The 22,295-nt window shown below is 41.7% G+C and overlaps 1 protein-coding gene across 1 annotated transcript in view; it reads right to left on the bottom strand.

Annotated features, from left to right (window-relative positions):
* Positions 1-13,540, bottom strand: part of Cpa6 (carboxypeptidase A6) — a 298,053-nt gene extending 284,513 nt beyond the window's left edge. Inside the window, exon 1 of the mRNA XM_076924371.1 lies at positions 13,178-13,540. Coding sequence (XP_076780486.1) covers positions 13,178-13,293 — 116 coding nt within the window. The 5' untranslated portion in view covers positions 13,294-13,540. The remainder of the gene's footprint in view (positions 1-13,177) is intronic.
* Between the last annotated feature and the right edge of the window lie 8,755 nt (positions 13,541-22,295).

Here is a 22,295-nt window from a genome sequence, read left to right as displayed (position 1 = left end):
TCTGACATTCTTTATCCCCGTTCTGCACTTTAACTCTCTCCATAGCCCTTATCAGAACTCAACACCATGGTTTATTAATTTTCAATCATCCTTTTAGAATGTAAATCCCCCAAGAGACTGTGTTTTATTCAGGAGTACCTGAAGCAGGGCTCTTTAGCATCTAACTCCTGGGCTTCCTCGGCTTTAAATCAGCCTGCTATGTTCAGGTTGCCTATCAGTAGCGCCGACAGAAAGGATGAGGGATGCCTTGGAAGGAAGAGAAGAGATAAAGCACCTTTATAGCTCATAGCAGAAGGGTTGGAAGTGCGGTGGCACAGGAAAGATGCTGTGGCCCTTCATCTTGTCAGTCAAGAGTACACAGTGACCTAATACACTGACATTCTCATTCCTTATTTATAGGTGTACCCTCCCTGTCTGTTTCCCTCTCCATCTCCCTCCCCTTCTGGGTGCCCTCCCTGTCTGTTTCCCTCTCCATCTCCCTCCCCTTCTGGGTGCCCTCCCTGTCTACTCCCCTCCACATCTTCCTCCCTTCTTTTCATTTATTAGTAAAAAGTTTTGGGTCAGAAATGGGCAGAAGGACAGTGAATTTCCATTGTCAACTTGCCTGCATTTAAAGTAGTCTAGGACTCACACCTCCAGACACATCAGGGGGCATTTCCAGGGGTCCAGCTGATGGAGAAAGAGCCCTGTGAATGTCCTGGCACTGTCCCATGGGCTGTGATTTTAGAGTGAATAGAAAGAATAAAAACAAAGAAAAGAGCAGTGCAGAGCAGCCACCTGCCTCTGAGTCCTGACTGGCACACAGTGTGGCAGCTTCTCAGCCCCGGCTTCTCTGCCTTCCCAGCCAGAAGGTGTGTGACCTCAGACTGTGAGCCAAAATAAACCTTTTTGTTCCTTTGTCAGGTATTTTGTTGTAACAACAAGAAAAGTAACTAATATAAAAGGGCAAGATACTTGGAAGGGTGGGAGTAATTGGAGATACATAGAGTGACTAGGTAGATAATACACTATCTCAGCAAGCCAGGCTTTTATAGGCAAAGAAAAACAATTTTTTATTTTAGGCAAAAAAGTCACAATGAGCAAAAATGCTCAGAGATGTGTGTGTGTGTGTGTGTGTGTATAGTATGTGTGTATAGTATGTGTGTTGTCTATGTGTGTGTATGTGCATATATGTGTGTATGTGTGTATGAGTATGTGTGTTGTATATGTGTGTGTATGTGTGAGCATGTATCTGTGTGTATGTGTGTGTATGTGTGCATGTATTTTTGTGTATGTGTGCATGTGTGTGTATGTGTGTATGAGCATGTGTGTTGTATATGTGTGTTATGTATGTGTGTGTACATGTGTTTGTATGTGTATATGTATGTGTATGTGTGTGTTTGTGTATATGTGTATGCATGTATGTGTATTTGTGTGTATATGTGTATGTATGTATGCATGTGGGTATGTATGTATGCATGTGGGTATGTGTGTTTGTATGTGTGTATATATATGTGTGTGTATGTGTTTTAATTTGGTATTACATTGATTTTCTAGTAGTTACTTATTGTCATCTCTCTGTGTTTCACAGAGGTTGGAAACTTAAAAGAAGTGGGTTCTGTACATCATCTTCTCTTCTTCTCAGTAAGCTAAGTGTTCAGAAACTTGCAGATAACAACATATTCCATCAGCTCTAAACAGCCAGCTATCCTGTCAGATCTCAAAGGCCTCCAACCTCCAGGATGTTTAGTGATTTTGACACCATATGTGCTGTTATCACATCAGACATCCCATACGATCATGATGGATAGGAGATCGCCACATTTTACAAATCTGTAAAACCATAAAAAGGAACTTAGCAGACATTTATCTGATTCATCAATCAGTCTGGTAAGATACAGAAATTCTGAAAGGCAAGTTTGGGGAATAAAATTATGGCTAGTGAGGTCACACATTCAAAAGGTGGAAGACTCTATATGTGCAAAAATAAATCAAGTTCTGGTGATAGATGGGTGTCACCCTGAAAGTCTCCTTGTTAGCAGGTGGTAACTTAAGACTGAAATACATTAAAAGTTCAAGGTGGGCATACTGAGAAAATGAGAGAGACAAGCCAAGGAAGATATGTGGTGACCTAATGACTGGGCGTTTTCCTTTGATTACTTGCTCATATGTGTCACTCCCGCTCACCAGTCCTCTCTCTCTCCCTCCCTCTCTTTATCCTTCCACTAAACTGCTTAATTAAAACATAAGCTCTCAGGAGGTAGAAATGGCCATACAAACTCTCAGCAAGACAGAAACAGCCATTCTAAAAAGCCGGACCCATGTGAGCTAAGGAATGATGGCCACTGTGTGTTCAGCAGTCAGTGTATGGAAGAAGGCAGGGTGGGGTATGGAATGTTGGGAGATGAACTGGAAGAAGGTATTTCCAGTTCTTCCTAAGAAGAAACCAAGATAGTTACAGGTTTTAACTTAATCCCTCAGGAATGTGGAAGAAAACAGTGTCAATTTTATAACCAGATGTACCCACATGAAAGCCAAACCTTTCCAATTAGTTATTAATATAACCATCTAATATTGTACCATGCATTGCATGTTGATTTACAAAGGACTATGCCATTTCCTCCAGTGAGAGAGAAATAGAAATTAGCAGTTGTCATCTCCTTTCTCTTCTGGCATTGCTATTATGTTTTTGGCTTTCTGATTGTTTGCTTTGTTTTTGTTTTTTTCATTTCAGAGCCCCAGAAACTGCTCAGAACAAACCTTTAAATATGTGTGTGTGTGTATGTGTGTGTGTGTGTGTGTATGCACATGCGTGGGAGTGCCTTCAATTCCAGTTGTTTCACATATAAGAGAGAATTCTGTTCTGATGGTTCAATTAAGGTCATTTAATAACATGAGAATTGATGGGAGCAGGATAGGAGTGGACAGTCCAGAGATACTAAAGCACCCAAACATGAGTGGTCCCTAGATCTGAGGAATAGCAGCATTATACCCTAGAGGCCAGAGAGAGTTGTACTATGGCAGGTAAGTACCAGCAAGAGATGTTCATTTTAGACCCAGCTACCATCAAACCATGGCACTAAACGAAGGCAGAAACAAGAGACAGGGAAGAAATACTCTAACTTTTCTTTTCACTCCTCCTGGCTCCACTGGTCTGATGGAGAAAGTAGCCAGACATAGGTTGAGCAATCTATCTTCCAGACATTAAAAAAAAAAAAAAGGAGGAGAAGAAGGAAAGGTAGAGAGTGGGTAGGGAGTGGAAGGTTATCAATGTTCATTTTGTTTGACTTACATTGTGACATCATGCAGATGTATTTAAACACACATACTTATCCTTCTGTGAATAAGCATATCTGCTACAAGCAGAGTGATAGTTTACGGATGATGTTACTTGTCACATGAAATTCCATGAAACTATCCAGAAGAAATCCATGGGCTGGAATCATGGTTCTATTGTGAACAATCACCGTTGCCATCAGTAGTAAGCCTTCTGAAAGAGTCAAGTCACTTTCCTCCAGGAACATCCAGAACCTAAAACCTGCTCCTTTATTCAGTCCTCCTATTCACTTGACCTCCTCCTTACCTGTAGCCTCTCACTTTTTTTTATATCTCCTGGTGCAACACAAGAACAAACACCATTCCTCCCTTAAGTAAAAACAAAATGGCAAAGGTTTCCTTCAGGCTTGAGGTTTGGATCCCTCAACCCTGTAGCCACCTTCCCTTCAGGGATAAATAAGACACTAGAAATTATTGTCCACACTTAATGCTAATTTTTTCATATTCCACTCAGTCTTCTATCTGGTTTTTCAGCCATTTGACCAAAGGTATCTTTGGTGACATCACACATCATTTTCTTTATGGAAACCAGCAGGCACCACCTGGCAATAACTGAGGTAACTAATATCTCTCTCTCTCTCTCTCTCTCTCTCTCTCTCTCTCTCTCTCTCTCTCTCTCTCTAAATTTTTAAAAATATATTCTTAACATACTTTACACCCTGACCACAGTTTCCCCTATCTCCAGTCTCCCTCCACCCTGGACCACCACCCAGACACCCTCTGCTTGGTTTACCTTTAAAAATAGAAAGGAAGGAAGAAAAGCAGTCATGAAGGCTAGCCTAGTCAACCCCAAGGCCAGCCTAGTCAACCGGAAGGGAGGAGGAAAAGGGTCCTAGGCACAAGCAAATGCATCAGGAAACCCCTCGCCCACTGTTAGGAGTCCCACAAGAACACCAACTATGCTAACAGCATGTATGCCAAGGACCAAGCACAGACCCAGGCTGACTCTGGAATGTTGTTGTAGTCTCTGTGAGCCCCTATGAGTTCGGCTTAGTTGATTCTGTGGGCCATGTTCTCCTGATGTCCTGGACTGCTCTGGATCCTATAACCCTTCCTCTCCTCTTCTGCAGGGCTCTCCTGGCTTTGCCTGGTGTTGGGCTGTGCTCTGTTACCACTCATCATTCATTTAATTGTCATTGTCTGTATTTCTTACTTTCTGAACCTTTCTATTAGTCTCTTCTCTGACATCTCCCCTCTCTTTACATGTCAATGCACACTTCCTGGATGTTCTATCAGATGTTTAGAAATTGTTTGCATATCATTTATATTTTCTCTGTAAAGATTTTGGTTTAATTACTTGATACTAAATGTGAATCATTTTCCACACTTCCCTCTCTTCTCTATCTAATTACCTAATTGTAGCAGCTCTAACACTTGAATGGCCCCTCAGCTTGTCCCCTCTTTTCTCTCTCTGTCATTGCAGCAGCCTCATGGTAGATCATTACTGCCTTAGTTGTCTTGTGTACAGCCATCAGCCTTTATGTCTTCCCTTCTCAGGGATTTCAGAGAGAATTTTCTTTTAAAACATTGTCTGAATCCCCTGCTGAAAATATATTAGTATTTTATGACCTTAGGTAAGATTAGAATTGTGTGTGATGGATCACAAAACATGTTCCTCCTCCGCCTGCATCTGCAGCCTCAGCTTATGCCTTGCTCTCAGAGAAAGAAGCAAAACCACTCTGATTATCTAGACCTGGCCAAGCTCTCTTGGAGCTCTTTGAAATAAAGTATCCTTTGGGTCTGGAAAGCCTTCCTCAGATTTCAACTGGTTGGCTTTGGTTTGCTTTTATGAGAGACAAGGCGCTGCCCTTTCAGTGCCAACTATTTAAAAGAAAAAGGCAAGGCTGCATAATTACACATTTAAGAATCCCCTCAAATTTCTGTTTGTCCTTCAAGAAGCTTCTCACAGCTAAGAAGGCAACTTTGACCTTCCCTCCATCCTTCAGTCTGAATTAGATGACCCTCTGATGCACTTAGCTGGCAGGAAGAATTTTCTCTATGGGGACGGGAGTCTAGGTTGAAACTCCTTATTTACCTGCTTGAGTTATTCATTATGTAGTGTGCATGAGTTGCTCTCTCATCTCTGTGGCCTGAGTTTAGCAACAGACAGACAGCTTACAAATATTTATAGAAATGAAATATTCCCTCTTTAGAGACTCCTCAGCTTTGCCAAATCATATGGCTTTATCCTCAACAGTTCAAGGAGGTAGGGAAGGTTGAGATGACTTCTAGAATCACCCAGTACCATAGTATCAACTGTGAGAGATACTGAGAACTCACAGACCTGGGTTGTAGTCCTAACCCCACCCTAGCTCTGAAAATTATTCCTGGGCTATTTTGTTTATTTTTTTTTTCTGTCTCCTTTAGTTCTGGCAGCCAATGATTTGGAAAGAGCATTTGTAAAATAAAAAAAAATGTATTTTCAATCACTTCAAAGTGTGAAACTCTGCCTCTGAAGAACCAAGTTGAAATGAGAATGGGCTGTGGTCACCAGTGTCTATGAGACTTCTGCTAACCTGCTAGTGTCCTTCAGCAAGTGCTTCCAGAGCTGGCCTTCATCTAATGGCAATACTTCACAGTGTCCCTTATTCCTAAACCATCTGCCCAATTTTAGTCCATAGGGAGGACAGGTTAAATGTCTGGATGTTAGCTTTTCCTTTCCCTTTTTCTGTTGGCTGGACTGTGACATAAAAGCTTCCTTTCTGTACATTTTGGGTTATTTCATTCAGGATGATATTTTCTAGTTCTACCCCTTTGCCTGCAAAATTCATGATATCCTTGTTTTTAAAAGCTGAGTAGTATTCCATTATGTAAATGAACCACATTTTCTGTATTCATTCTTCACTTGAGAAACATTTAGGTTGTCTTCAGTTTCTGGCTATGACAAATGTTCCTATGAACATAGTTGAGCAAGCGTCTTTGTGGATGAAACATCTTTTGGGTACATGCTTCGGAGAGGTATAGCTGCGTCTAGAAGTAGAACTATTCCTATTTTTCTGAGAAACTGCCAAATTGATTTTCAGGATGGCTGTACCAGTTTGCACTCCCATCAGCAATGGAGGAGTGTACCCCTGGCTCCACATCCTTGCCAGCATGTGCTGCTACTTGAGTTTTTGGTCTTAGCCATTTTGATGGGTGTAAGGCAAAATCTCAGAATCGTTTTGAGTTGTATTTCCTTGATAACTAAGGACATTGAACATTTCTTTAAGTGTTTACTATGAGAGAGAGACCCAAAGAAGCCATATAACAAGGAGGGGGTGGGGTTAAGGGAGTTGGAGGATTGGGAGCTGATATCTGGGGGGCTCCACCTTCTCAGAGGAAAAGGGGAGGGGTAAAGGGAGAGGATCCATGTTGGGGGGGGTACTAGGAGGAGAGGGGAGACTGGTACTGGGATATAAAGTGAATAGATAGATAGACAGATAGATAGCTCCCTTCCTGGACCATATTTCAGAGTTGGGTATTGATTATGTCACAGCTGCAGGACCACAGGGGTCTGGGTCACGGACACTGCCAACCAGCCATAGCTTTTCTGGATTTTTATATGCCTACAAAATGAATTTATTTAGACGATTAAGGGCAGGGGTTCTTTGCTATGGCAACAAACAAACAGAAGCAAGGCAACCTAACAATCCACTAAAATATATACTTAAAGAAAACATAGTATTTTCAAAACATTGAAAAAAAGAGCAAAGATGTTGATTTTGTTGAAGTTTGTTTCATCATGTTTTCACTGGAATAGAATAATTACAGACAAATTTGTTCTTCGTAAACTTTAGAGAATTTATGACAATAACCAGAGCATGCTCCTGGAACTTTCTCTTGTGTAGTCTATGTTACTATAAAAACAAACAAACAAACAAAAAACCAAAGGCCTGGCAGAATGGAATGACATAGACTTAGCAAAGCAAGTTTTAACCCAGTAAACTAGTTATTTACTGATTGATCATAATGAAGACTCTAAAAAACAAGTCATCAAGAGAACTTGTGTTTTCTCTGCTGCAGTTCCAAGTTCTCTGCTTGTAATTCTGTGTAAGACAGAAGCATCAGTGCATCATGGCCAGACCACTCTAAGCTGTGAATTGATGAGACATTAACACTTCTGCTGCATTTTGAAGAGATGGAAGTGACTGAGCTTCATGCTGTCATCCCAATGATGTCTTGGTACCATAAAATAAAGAATCTATATCAGATCAATCTCTAAGGAGAAAGTGGCATTCCTTAGAAATTAGAAACATTCCTCTTTCTACTAGCTAGGTGAGCAGGGTGGTGGGGGAGAGGGGAAGAAAGAGAGAGAAAGAGACAGAGAGGCACAGAGAGACAGAGACACAAAGACAGAGAGAGACAGACAGAGAAAGAGAGAGAGGGAGAGACAGAGAACAAGCAAGAGAGCCTCATAACAAGTTCAGTTTAGAGCAGATCTTATCTATCCAAATGCTGTGACTTCATGTTGTGGTGAGCCCCCCCAACCAGAAAATTATTTTATTGCTATACCACAACTGTGAATTTTACTTCTGATATGAATCATAATATAAATATATGATATGCTACCCCTGTGGGGGTCCCAACCAACAAGTTGAGAACCCCTGGTTCCAAGGATTAGGTAGCTGAAACCTTGCTCATCTTCAGCAAACAATGCAGGAGACCCTAATGTACAGCATATTGTAATGAGGAAAGCTCAGTTCTTAGGACGCTGCTTTCAGCCAGCACATAAAGGAAACTACAAATACTCTACCATTAATAGAGGAGAGAGTGGTGGTTTGAATAGGAATGGCCCCCATGGTCTCATGTGTTTGAATGGTTGTCTCACAGGGAGTAGCACTATTAGGAGGTGTGGCCTTGTTGAAGTGGGTGTGGCCATGTTGGAGGAAATGTTTTACTGTGGAAGCAGACTTTGAGGACTTATATATGCTCAGCTATGCCCAGTATGACACATAGCTTCCTTCTGCTGCCTGCAGATCAAGATGTAGAACTAGTTTCTTTTCCAGCACCAAGTCTGCCTGCTCTCTGCCATGCTTCCCACCATGACAATGGACTAAAAGCTATAAATGGACCTCTGAAACTATAAACCAGTGAGATGTTTTCCTTTATAAGAGTTGCCTTGGTCATTGTGTCTCTTTATAGCATTGGAAACAATAACTAAGACAGAGAGAGCAAAAGGAACTTCCAGAAGGCGCTGGAGACTAAGTATACTTTGACTTGTTGAGGAATGGTTCAAAACTAACCTTGCAACTGCCTCACCACATGTGTTTTAAAACATCCCAGACATCTAGCACTCTTTGTCATTTATGAGCCTGCCTTAAGCTCTTAGGTCTTCCTGCCTCCGTGACTAGACATGTGCAGTGCTATAGCTCTACTTCTCTGAATAGAGGTGGGTCTGAGCAAGTGTGAAACAGAGGCAGTTCAATTACAGATGCCTTGAAAGCCAGGCAGAGAAGTTCAAATTTGACAAAAGCAGCACTAGAGAGCCAAAGTTGGCCTTTGAGCAAAAGAATAACATATATGTCATTTTAGTAAGATCATTAGTATGAGAAAGGACTAGGGACAGATCTGTTGGGAGGAGATTACCCCAGATGGAGGTAAAACAGTTTCTGAGGCAGCTGGCAGCCATTCTAAGGGAGAAAGGGGAACAAGTGAAGTGTTTTTCTCTGGAATGGGATAATTAGGGACAAATTTTATCTTTGCAAATAAAATAAGAAGACAGTTAAAGGAATGCAGGTAACCCCAGTAAAGTCAATGGTATAAGAACAAAAGTGTCAAATGCCTGAGTTACTGTCCAAGGAGACTCTTCTCTGACAGAAAAAAGGCATTGTCAATTAATATATCAGAATGCTAGGTACAAATGTGGCAACACTGGTTAGTCTTGGAGAAGGACAGACTTGCGCCTCTCCAATCTTAAAAGACTTAACCACCAATGGGGAAGAAACTCTCAGATTTCTGACATCCTACACTCAAGCCTGTTTCTAAATATCAGAGCATTCACAGAAATGCAAAAGGATTCTAAACTACTGTTGAGAGACAGAATCACCAGAGAAGGGAGGGGCAAAACATACCTCATGTCCCTGGGGCAGGTCTACTCTCCAGAGCTACTGTGCTTTCTATTGACTTCTCTTTGATTGACCACACCCTAATTCCAGGCCTCACAGGATTCCAGGCCTCAAAAGGAACAACCCTTTAAAAAAGTCTTTCTTCTTGGAATTCCTTATCCTGTTTCCACAGATGGCTATAGAACTGTGGCCAGATGTGTTCTAGTTGAGGGGTGGGTAGGGCTTCAGTACTGACCACCAGCGCGTACTAGCTGCAATGAGCAGTCCCTAATATAGGAAGAGTCATGTAGGAAAAGGCAACATTGCCATAGCTGCTTCCTCCAGAAAGGAAAAGAGGAACAGAAGAAACTGTATCAACAAAGGAACTGTACAGAGGATCTCAGGAAGCAGACTGAGAACCAGTATATTCAAGTCTCCACAAGCAGTATGGGTGGGAAACAGGCCTCTTGGTACTGATAGTGGAGACCCAGCAGTCTTGGGAAATCAGGATGGGCTTAGCCTGGGAAAAGATGTCTAGCCCTCTGTGTTGGTACAATGATCATGAGTCTCCTCAGAGCCTGCTTACCCTGGGCATCATGTATACCCTTGACGGGGTAGAAGTAGATCCCCTTTATCTATTTCCCATCCAAGCAATGACTGACCACCCATGACACCCTCACCCCTGAGAGAAGATTAAAGTAGTTAAGATTAAACTTCCAGTTTCACCTTTATAAGCTATGCTTTTCTTTGATTGTTGAAATGACCACGTTCTTTCCAAAACAAGGTAAAAGCAACTACATTTTCCTAAATGAGTGTTGGAGTGAAAGGTGCAGTTTGAGGAGTTAGGCAAAGCTGGGTGAGAACCCTAAATACATTCTCGCAGAGACTTTAGGTAAGTTATCTCTGAACCAGAGTTACCCAGTCTGTGCCTGCATGTGTATTTGTCAGGGTGTTTCTAGAAACACTTAACTGAGGAGGGAGGACCTACTGTGAACGTGGGCAGCAAGCCTCCACAGGCTACTGTCCCAGAATGAATGAGAATGAGAAAGTGAGCTGAGTAGGAGTGCTTATCTCTCTCTGGTTCTTGACTGTGGGCAACACACACACACACACACACACACACACACACACACACACACAACTTCCTATGGTACAGATCACCATTTGTCTGTTCTAACCACATAGTAAATAACTAGATACTTCCAGGAAAACAAGATGAGGGGAAAGAAGAGAAGCCAGAGTGGTGTTTGCCTGTGTGGGGAGTCTTGTTTACTGAGTGCCCTTTGTTGGAAATGTCTGGCATGGCATTGTTAGCTCCTGCAGCCTTCCCCTAGCTGAGCAGTGGTAGAGCAGTATTATTGGAAGTCAAATTGTTGACCTTGCTTTGTTCTCTTCTGTCTTTTTAAATCTCCATTGTCGTTGTGTGATCTGATAGAGTTATCTAAAAAGGTCTCTTGTCTTTGTGTTCAGGTTTCCCTGTAGGCCTGTAGTTTCTTTAACTCATTTTTAAACTTATTTCCAGAGACACTTCAAAGAAGCCTCTAATACACATCAGCTCTATTCGGCTGTTATTGTTTGTATAGAGAGGACCAGCTGCTCATTAGCTGCTCTGAAGGGGCATGTTGTTTTTCCAGAATATTCTAATTTTTATTCATGCTCAGGGGCCTGCAGATGACAATCACGTATTATTGCATTTGGGCAAGACCTGCCAAACATCTTTTCCATAATGCAAGAAATAAGATTATCCCATAATTATTAACAAGAAAATCAACACAACCTATAAAGGGATAACAATAAGGCAGCTTACAGTCATGCTAAACAGGCAGCAGCAAAGACAAAAACAGAGGTCATGTTTTACCCTGTTTTTCTACCACGTTCCTGATCCCTAAAGAGCTAAATATGTACCAAGGATTCCTAGGTAAACAAAGCAAAACACTCCCAAGTCAGAGAAGCATCTGTCCTTGGTAATGAGAGAATGACTTTCTGTATCTTGAAGGTGAGTTAAAGTTCTACGTTGTCAATGGAGGGAACACTCAGAACAGTTGATTTTCAAGAGGCCTTAGGCTTCAATTATGATGGACAGGTAGTGAGAGACTCTTCAGCTTCTCAGTTTTCGTCTCATTTTTTTTTGTCCTTCCAACTTTCAGACATCTGGTAATTTATACATTCGGGACTATCTTATTATGTTGCAGGCTAAAAGAAATGGTGATTACTACCTTCAGTGCACAGCAAGAGAGGAGGCAGGACAATCTCCCTAAGAAGTGGCACTGTTTCTGAAAAATTTGGGTAGAAAAAAATGTTGGCCTTTATTTCTCCTACGCCCAGTGGTGCTTGGGAGAGGATGTACACCTGCCCAGCTGAAGCAAGCCTGGTAACTTAGTACTGGTGAGTGCCACACACTGAAGTAATTATGTACAGGGCCACAGCTGAGTGGAGGAGTGGGGTCCTGTATCACTTGGAGCACATCTAAACTGATGATATATGGTCATCATCTGGTCTGACGTCACCCGAAAGGTCCGATGAACTCCTCCACAGCCTTAGGCTGCAGGCCGGTCAGTGAGCACTCTCTACTCACATCTCTAAGGAGTGTTGTGCGGCACATGACAAATTCCAGGATGTGAGACCTAGGCTTTGCTGTGCAGGAGGCTAGAGTGAACCTCTTGGATGTAAATGCCCTTTTCTGCCTCCGGGAGGAAAAAAAAAAACCATATATATGGGAAATGTCAAGGTTATATTCCTACCTCTTTGTCACCAAACACCTCCTCCCCGCTTGATCCTGTGCCCGCTCCACTTAAAATAACGCTTGCGAATGTCTTCCTGTAAGTCCTGTATTTGGAAGAGTACTAAATAAAAGCAGCATCCGGTTCCCTGGGGAGAGAGAGGGAACCGCAACTCTGTGTTCCAGACTCTCATAAACTCCACATATAATTCCTAAAAGGAGCAACTTTTCTTATGGATGCTATTTTCCTCCACTGGAGATAACCGAGTGGTATGGTGATATCACTTCTTCTCTTGGTTTTAAGCCACTGAACGAGAGAATCTAGTTAAGGTACCTCTCTAAAATACAGGCATTTTATAATTTCCAGATTCAAAGAACAGCACTCTGCAAATCTGAGCCAAGTGCACGCTGTCTGTACCACAGCAAGCCTTCAGGACAATAAGAACATGCACAGTGGTACACTTCTTTAGTCCCAGCTCTGGGCCTCCCTGAGATTGCTGTCTCAGAGCCTGCTAACCTGTAGAGAGGAGAAAACGGTTTTCCTCTTCTGTTTTTTCCTTCTCAAAAATAATAGCATGTTTACAATTGACTACTTTTATTCTGCTTATTTTGTGTCGAATTATTTGAACTGCCCAGATCTGAAATACCTAACAATCATTCTGAAACTAACATTTTTTTTAAAAAGTCATATTCAGTTCTTAAATAAGTCACTGGTGAATTTTAGCCCACAGCTGAAGTGAATGCACCATTCTAAAGGACACTAATTTTCAAGTCATATTTCATGGGGTACAACAGTATTCTTTATGCTGAGCATCAACCAAGACACATATTGCAGATACTGGACACAGCACCCCAGAGACACTTTCCCATTGAGTTTTGAAGCCACAGCTGGGGCTGAGACACTCTAAACAGTATGATAGCCAGACTTTTGTCTACTACACTTTCTCAGCCAACTGAACCAATACTGGATGCTGTTTATACATTTTCTAGAGGAGACTATGAAGCCCTCAGAGTCACACAGAGACCACAAACAACAACAAAATGGTGAGGCACATAGGGGCTTAAACAACACCCTTATACAAGCCAAAGCCTTGCAGGACAAGAAGTTGGCTCCACTTACCCAGCATAGCGGTTGTTGTAAGAGTGGCAGTGCCCCGGTTGCAGAATCTTCAAAAGGAGCCAGCAAATAGGCAGAAAAGCAGCTTTGTGGCTCCTGGGCTTCCCGAGGAACTTCATACCGCTGCAATGAAAGGAGTTGAAAGTTGTTTAACAGCAGTCACCAAAGGAAGAGGCTGGAGGTGGCTTACAACACCCCCTGCTCACTAGCAAGTTTTCTGGGAAAGGGGTGGGGGAGAAGGCTTGGGAATGAGCAAAATGTGACACTTTAGGGAGTTGCTATTAAGACTGGGTCTTGTGAGGAAACGCAGCCCAGCCCAGCCTGGAAGCAGGGGCTGATCCTAAATCAGGCACTCCTGAAGGGGCTGGGCCTCCCTGAGCTGACTCACAGGCAGGCTTTGCAGGGTGCTATAGCCTGTGGGTAACCCTTCTCTGGTTTTGGTTTGTCTGTTTGCCTGTTGGAGATCACTAAGTCTTTTGTATAACCTTTCTTTCTCTGCTACCTTGATAGCATAGGGACCTTATCTTAATTGCCAACAGTGTGTAGGAAATGAGTCCAACAAGCTGGCAGAGACATTCCAGGCTTAATGATTTGTTCTCCCACAACAGATTTCCACACAGGTTTCTCAGATTGAAACCCACAGTGAAGGGAACTTCATATGTGAAGGAGGAGGCTTAGGCATCTGGATGTGAGAGGCTGGCCTCATTCTGGCTACATGTGGGCAAACAGAGGCTCTGCTAGCCTGCTAGGAGCTCTCGGTACTCTTTCTGCACCGGCTGTATCTAGATTGTGGCTGTTGTACGGTTTCTTAAAGGACTAGGAAGCCTCGCAGGGCTTTGTGACCCTGGTTGCACATTTGGAATCATTTAGAGAAGCTAAGCATTTTAATCGGAATCCAGAAGGATGGCATTTGTGATTGAAAAAGCTCCTCCAGTGGCTAAGGAGGTGGTTCAGTGAATGAAGTACCTCCTGGGAAGGCATGAGGACTCAGGTCCAGATCTCCAGCATCTGTGTAAAGGCCAATCCTTGGGGTACAGGTCTGTGATCCCAATGTTGAAGGGTGTGGGTAGAGACAGGTGCCACTGGGGGTGAGTGCTGACGCACGTAGTGACTAGCTCCGTAGGTTCAGATACTAAGCTCGTCGAGCAGGGCTTTTTGGACTTCTAGTGCCTATAAATTACTGATTCATTCTGAAGAGGGTTGCAGCTGAAGTGGGAAATTCTGCATGTATGAGGTGTTTCAAGGTGGGGGCTCAAGTGGAGGCCCCTCAGCCACACTTTGAGTAGCAGCAAGTCTTGACTTTAGAAGGAGCCCCTGCTTTTTCTCCTCTCTCTAGAATGTGGTGGGGGAGGGAACACACATCAAGACACCTCAGAGCAAGGCATTCCCCTGATAGAAATTTCCCATGGTTCTAGTGAAGGAACTACTCTGAATTTTCTTTGCAGTCACAAGCTTATACTCACACAGAAATCCTACGTTGTGGGTTTGCTTTGCCCTGGCTCTGAGGGTGTGAAGATGCAGCCTGTCACCTTTGTGCTGAGCACTGGTGCTATTTTAGAAGACCACTGGGCTATGGTAGCTTTACTCCATTCAATCATACTTGTGTAGTTTCTCCTGCACTCTCCACTGCTCAGGGAAGCATAACCCTTTTCCATATCCTCTACCTGAGTTCAACCAAGCTCCCCTGACAGGGTCAATTTCAGGTTCACGATAGACAAGATCATTTAAAACAAATCTCTGACATTTTCAAATTCTCCCCAGATTAGTTGAACTAATCTTTTCCCTCTGTGTCCCATTCTCCAAACCCAGGAAATCTTCTGCTACGGAGTTCACTCTGTTGAATTTTGTCTTGTTGCTTCATAAAACTGCTTTTCTTCTAAAGTACAGAGTCGTATCCCATTTATTATATGAACGAAACTCCAAACATCTTAGGTAGAGGGAAACAACATTCCCCGAAGGAATGGTTGGCAACGTTAGATGAATAGGTGATGAACCTGGAAAGAGATTCATTCGACAAAAATTTGTTCTGCCCAGTCCTGTATCCAGGTGAAGTAGAAATCACCTAGGCAGCAGAGATGCTTTTGGGGACTGGAAGTTCCTTAGGTCTTTGGGTCTGCTGGTGTTTGTGAGTGTGTGTGTGTGTGTGTGTGTGTGTGTGTGTGTGTGTTTTCCTTTTGGACTTCAGTGCCTAGCACTTTGGTCTTTGTATACTGGTGGATAGGGGTAGTGTTCAAAGCAATACTTGAGACTTTTTTGATGAGCTCAAGAAAGCTTATACAAAGCCAGTGACCTGTTGAAATAAGGGTTACTGTGTAAATAAAACACTTCATCTCTCCGCATTTCATTATGTCAGAAGAATGTATAAATCTGTCATATTATATCACAGCATAAAACTAGGAATGTTCAGTGTCTGACTAAGGATTAAACTCATCTTCAAACCATTCTGCAGGATCAGATCCAGAAAACATGTTCTGCACAAGGCTCAATAGTCTCTGAGACCAAAGGAACCATCCCCTGGATCATTGAAAGAGGCAAAGAGGCAAAGAGATCCAGGAGGCATTCTCTAGCCTTACTAAAAATTACAGATCAAAGAGAGCTTCTCAAACAATGGAAGCCATTTCTAGCAATCCTCCTTTGCTTTTTAAAGGCCCAGGTTATCTGATCAAGCTTCTCAGGGGCAGATAAGCACCCATAAAATGAGTGATAAATGAGGTCTATTTAGCAAGCAGGAGGAGAAGAGAATGGGGTTATAGATAGATTCAAAGATAAAAGCTCCATTTTTTTAAGCCACCAAGAGGGAGTGAATTATTAAACTCCTTGAGGATTTGGAAGTGGTGAGATGAGAAATGCTGTTTACCAGTTATGTGCCTGTCATATTTTAGCAGAAGAATAAACTTCATCAAAATATAAATTGTCATGCAAAGAAAGAAAGGAAATGACATTTGGGAAAGGAAGATGGTATCCTTGCTTTGGATCCATTATTGATCATTAGATACATTTTAGATCTGAAACTGGCTGGTGGTCAAGGTATGGAGGCTGAGAAGCTTTCTAAGCCTTTCCTTAAGCATATAGATAGGAGCAGATTTATTTTGCTAACTACCAGGAGAAGATAAAGGTGTTGGGCTCTGTACTATAGCCACCTGCCACAGCAGTTAGCTTCCTGATCATTATTCAATGTCTAATTTTCACACGCCCATTGTTGATTCATCTCTTTCATGGCTTTCAGGCATTGCTCAACCTGAGAAAGAGGTGCCGGTGGAGCTAAGTACTGCTCAAGAGTCTCCACAATTGTTTGAGCAATGTTCTAAAGGTTCCTTTAGTAATAAATTACAATCCTACCCCTCTCCAGTCCCAGTAGCTTCCTTTCTGAACCTTTCCTGGCAACTCTTATAAAGACAACATTTAGTTGGGGCTGGCTTACAGGTTCTGTTCAGACCATTATCATCAAGGTGGGAACATGGCAGCATCTAGGCAGGCATGGTACAGGAGAAGTTGAGAGTTCTCCATCTTCATCTGAAGGTTGCTAGCAGAATACTGACCTCCAGGCAGCTAGGATTAGAGTATTAAAGCCTACACCCACAGTGACATACCTTTCCAACAAGGCCACACCTCCTAATAGTGCCACTTCCTGGCCCAAGCATATACAAACCATCACAGAGCCACAGATACTGAGATAGAGAGCTAAGGCAGTGGGTATGAATGACATTCATAGGGTGTTGTGGGAAAGCAGATGTTTAAGCCAAGTGTGACAAGAAGACAGACAAACCAAGATAGGAATGGTGGTGTGAAGAAGCTGAGCGACAGTGGAGACAAGAACATGCAGACACAGGAAAATGTGCATCTGCACAGAAGCCCTTGTCAGCTCTTACTCTCCTTCCTTAAATCTCCATGGTATGAAGAACAACACTCTGGCTTATCAGTTTGGCATTCAAGGCTCTGGAAAACTTAACTTGTTGAGAGCAGGCATTGTGTGTGTTCAGCTTCCAGTTTGACAGTATCCACAGCTGTGCTGGGACCACAGCAGACATCCACCAACACAGTCTCTTCATTTCAGCCTATTGTTCCCAGGGCCTGCCAGCTGTCAAAGGAACTCACATCCAGAGTCCAGACTACATGGCTCAAATGAAGAGACCTGTTTACAGAGATGAAGAACGTTTGAAAGGCAAATCTTATTGGTGAGCAAAACTGTTCAAAGTTGTTACTTGGTTATAGTGCTTTAGTTTTCTCTACACAATCTATCAAATACTTTTGTGACTGTAGTGTAAGAAGCTGGGAATGAATTCTCCCAGTTGGCTCAAGGCTGCAGCAGACTTCTGGCTTTCCTCTTTGTGTTTGTGTTTGCATTTCCCCTCTTCTCTCCTGCAGTCCTCTCTGTAACCAAGTAACAAAGTTATGCTACAGATGGAGATGTAAGAGAGGTGGGGCATAAAGGAGAGCTGCTCTCATCCAGCAAAGAAACAGTAACCTCTTAACCAAATCGACACATACTTCTTTCCTGGCTTTTATTTTATAAAAATAGTATTATAATGCTTCTAAAAAAAGGATGAAGAACAGACCTCTGACAAACTCTAACACCCTTTCATGATAAAAGTCCCAGAGCGATTAGAAATACAAGGGGCATAACTTGACAAAATAAACCCAGTTTATAGCAAGCCTATAGCCAAAATCAACTTAAATGGAGAAAAATTCTAAGCAATTCATCTGAAATGGGAAACAAGACAAGATTGCCTACTCTTTCCATACATATTCAAGATAGTATGTGAAGTCTTAGCTAGATCAATAACACAACTGTAGGAGATCATGGGTATATAAATTGAAAAGGAAGAAATTAAAGTAACTTTATTTGATGATGATATGATAGCATCATGTGACCCTAAAAGCTCATTGTTTAAGAGGAAACTCTTATAGCTGATAAAGACTTTCAGCAAAATAGATGCATACAAAATTGACTTATGGATATCAGTAGCCTTTCTATATACAAATGACAAACAGAATGAGAAAGAAATCAGAGAAACAACACCTTTCACAACAGCCTCAAATAATATAAAATATCTTTGGGTAGCTCTACCCAACCAAGTACAAGGCTTTTAAAGGGCTTAAAAACTTTAAGTCATTGAAGAAGATAGGAAAAGATGGAAAAATCTCTCATGCTTATATGTTGGTAGGATCAAAGTAGTAAAAATGGCCATTGTGCCAAAACAGTCTACAGATTCTGTACAATCCCCATTAAAATTTCAATGCAATTGTTCACAGATCTTGAAAAGACAATTCTAAGCTTCCTATAAATACACACACACACACACACACACACACACACACACACACACAGACACACAGATACACACAGGCACATAGGCACACAACACCCAGGACAGCTAATACAATCCTGAAGAATAAAAGATGTGCTAGGGATATCACCATTCCTCATTTCAAGTTGTGTTACAAAGCTGCAATAATAAAACCAGCATGGTATTAGCACACAAACAGACACATTGATCAATGAACTAGAATTGAATACCCATGTATAAATCTACACACATATGGTGTCTTAGTCAATCTTCTATTGCTGTGATGAGACACTATAAACATGTGTGATGGTTTGTATATCCTTGGCACCATTAGGAAATATGGCCTTGTTGGAGTAGGTGTGTCACTGTGGGTGTGGGCTTTAATACCTTCATCCTAGCTGCCTGGAAGCCAGACTTCTCCTAGCAGCCTTTAGATGAAGATGTGAAGATGTAGAATTCTCAGCTCCTACTGCACTGGATGCTTCCATGTTCCACCTGGATGGTAATGGATTGACTCTCTCAACCTATAAGCCAGCCCCAATTAAATGTTGTCCTTATAAGAGTTGCCTTGGTCATGGCAACATGTGAACATGGTTCACAGCAGTAAAACCCTAAGACACAGAGGCAAGTTTAATAAAGGAAAGCTTTTAAATTGTGCTTGCTCACAGTTCAGCAGCTTAGTTCACTGTCATCATGGTGGGACATGGCAGAGAAGTGTCTCGGAGAAGGAGATGAGAGTTTTAATCTGGATCTGCAAGTATCAGAAAGAGAGAGACATGGGCCTGACTTGAGCATTTGAAACCCTAAAGCAAAGTTCAGTGACACACCTTCTCCAACAAGGCCACACCTTCTCCAAGGAGGCCACACCCAATCCCTGTCAAATAGTGCCTCTCCGTAATGACCAAACGTTCAAATATATGAGCATATGCAAGTCATTCTTATTCAAACCACCACAAATGGACACCTGTTTTTTTTTTTTTTTATAAAGAAGCCAGAAACACACAACTGAAAAACAAAACAAAAACTAGCATCTTCAGAGAATAATTCTTGTCAAACTGAATGGTTGCCTGCAGAAGAATCCAAATAGACCCATACTTATCACCCTGCACAAAACAACTCCAAATCAAACCTAAAAACAGATACACTGAACGTGAGAGGCAAGAAAGTGGGGAATAACCTTGATCGCACTGGCCCAGGAAGACCGTCTGAACAGAACGCTTTTAGCACAAGCACTGACACAAACAATTAGTAATGAAACCTCATGAAGCTGAGAAGACTTTGCATAGCGAAGGACATATCATTTGGATAAAGCAGTAGCTTACACAATGGAAAAACATTTTTTTTTTTTTTTTACCAACTCCACATCTGATAGAGGGATAATATCCAAAATACACAAACATCTCAAAAAACTAGACATCGAGAAAACAAATAATTAAAAAATGGGACTTGTCGGGTGGAGGTGGCGCACGCCTTTAATCCCAGCACTTGGGTGGCAGAGGCAGGCGGATTTCTGAGTTCGAGGCCAGCCTGGTCTACAGAGTGAGTTCCAGGACAGCCAGGGCTACACAGAGAAACCCTGTCTCGAAAAAACAAACAAACAAAAAACAAACAAACAAACAAAAAAAACCCAAAACAAAAACAAAACAAAGGACATGGACATAAACATAATTCTCAGTAGAGAAAACTCAAATGACTGAGAAACACTTAAAGAAATGTTCAACATCCTTAGCCATCAGGGAAATGCAAATCAAAATGAATCTGAGACTCCATTTTACATCTGTCAGAATGGCTAAGATCAATAATACAAGTGACAGCTCATGCTGGGGAGGCTGGGGAGCAAGGGGGACACTCATCCATTGCTGGTGGGAGTGCAAACTTGTACAGCTACACTGGAAATCAATATGCCGGCTCCTCAGATAAGTAGGAATAGTTCTACCTCAAGACTCAGCCATACCACTGCTGGTCATATACACAAAGGATGCTGCACCATACCACAAGGACTCTTATACAACCGTGATCATTGCTGCTTTTTCATAATGGCCAGAAATTGGAAACAATTTGTGTTTGTGTCAAGTTAACATAAATGTAGTTTGTATCAAGTTAACATAAATCTAGCTGGTACAGCCAAAAAGAGACATTAACAGATAGTGAGAGAACTTGAAAGACTCAGCCCTAAATGGGATGTCTCCAAATCTTATCTCCCAGAGCTAAGGAAACCCCATGGAAAAGGAGACAGAAAGAATGTAAGACCCAAAGGGGTTGGAGAACACCAGGAGAACAAGACCTCTGAATCAGCTGAGCAAAGCTAACATGAACTCAAAGAGACTGAAGCAGCAAGCACAGGCCCTACATGAGTCTGTACCAGGCTTTCTGCCTATATTATGACTTCCAATTGAGTATTTTTATGAGATTCTTATGTGCAGATAAGTGGGTCTCTGATTTTTGTGCCATCTTTTGGGCTCTTTTTTTTTATGTTATCTTATATTTTATTTTTTTGTATTTTATTACTGTCTCTTAGAAGCCTGTTGTTTTCTAAAGAGAAACAGAAAGGAAGTGAATCCAGAGGGGGGGAGGAAGGTGGGAAAAGCAGGGAGGAGCAGAGGAAGAGTGTGAACAGGATATATTCTGTGAGAAAAGAATTCATCTTCAATAGAAGGAAAACAATGTAACATGAGAATAAAAATTGAAAGAAAAACTGGAGAGAATTTGGAGGTTTTCTTTACCTAGTTCTAAGCAAAACTATACACAAACTCCTCTTTCTTTATTGACTCTTGGCTTCTTTGACACTGGCAGCAAACCAGTGTCAAACCCTGGAATATCAGGCCCTCCCAGTTAAAGATGCTTTGAAAAACTGCTATTTGGAGGCTGGAGAGAATGTTTGGTAGTTGAGAGTATGCACCACTGTTCCAGAGGACCTGGGTTTTGTTTCCATACCCACACCAGGCAGCTCAGCACAGTCTATAACTCTAGCTCCATGAGATCAAATGCCTCTGGCCTCTGAGGGCATCTGTACTTACAGAATCATACTGATGCACAGGTACCCCAGCCCCACCACGCATGCGCATACACAAATGATGCACATGATCTAAAATAATAAAAATACGTTTAAAAACTGTTTCTAATAATGGAAAACTGTATATGACAATGAATATTTTAATGAAAGGAGAAATGTGAGACAGACAAAAGAGGAGGGAGAAATGGTAAACGTTTGGGTTTGGTTAGAATCAACAGAACCAATATCAAAGTAAACAAATAGCACTGTCCTACTCCTCTGCATAGGAAAGTGAGGGGCAATGGAGGAGCCAGAAACAATGCAATGATAAGAAAGAGTCAAATGTATACAAAGCTTGCAAAAGAAACCAGACAGAGAGGAAACTGCAGATATAAATAAGGGGTTTTTTTTCTTTCACTGAAAGGCGAATTTTTGTCTCACATGACATATTCTGATTATGGTTTCCCCTCTCTCTGCCCTTCCAGCTCCTCCCCACTTCCCTTTTCATCTGGATTTACTGCATTTCTGCCTCTTATTAGAAAATAAATAGGCATTTATGGGATATAATGTAATATAATAAGTCAAAACAAAGCTAACACATCCATTGGAATTGGACAAAACAAACAAAATAGAAAGAGCCCAAGAGAAGGCACAAGAAACAGAAACCCACTTATTCTCACACACAGAAATCTCATAGAAAAACTAAACACACACACACATATATATATTATTCAACTGTATGGATATATAGATACATTTGGATATATATCCAAACATATGGATATATATATATATATATATATATATATATATACATATACATATACACACATATATGTAT

Source organism: Arvicanthis niloticus, chromosome 25 (genome assembly GCF_011762505.2).
Source record: "Arvicanthis niloticus isolate mArvNil1 chromosome 25, mArvNil1.pat.X, whole genome shotgun sequence".
Classification (NCBI taxonomy): Eukaryota; Metazoa; Chordata; class Mammalia; order Rodentia; family Muridae; genus Arvicanthis; species Arvicanthis niloticus.
Note: the sequence above shows the minus strand (reverse complement) of the source record. Positions and strands in the feature narration are given on the sequence as shown.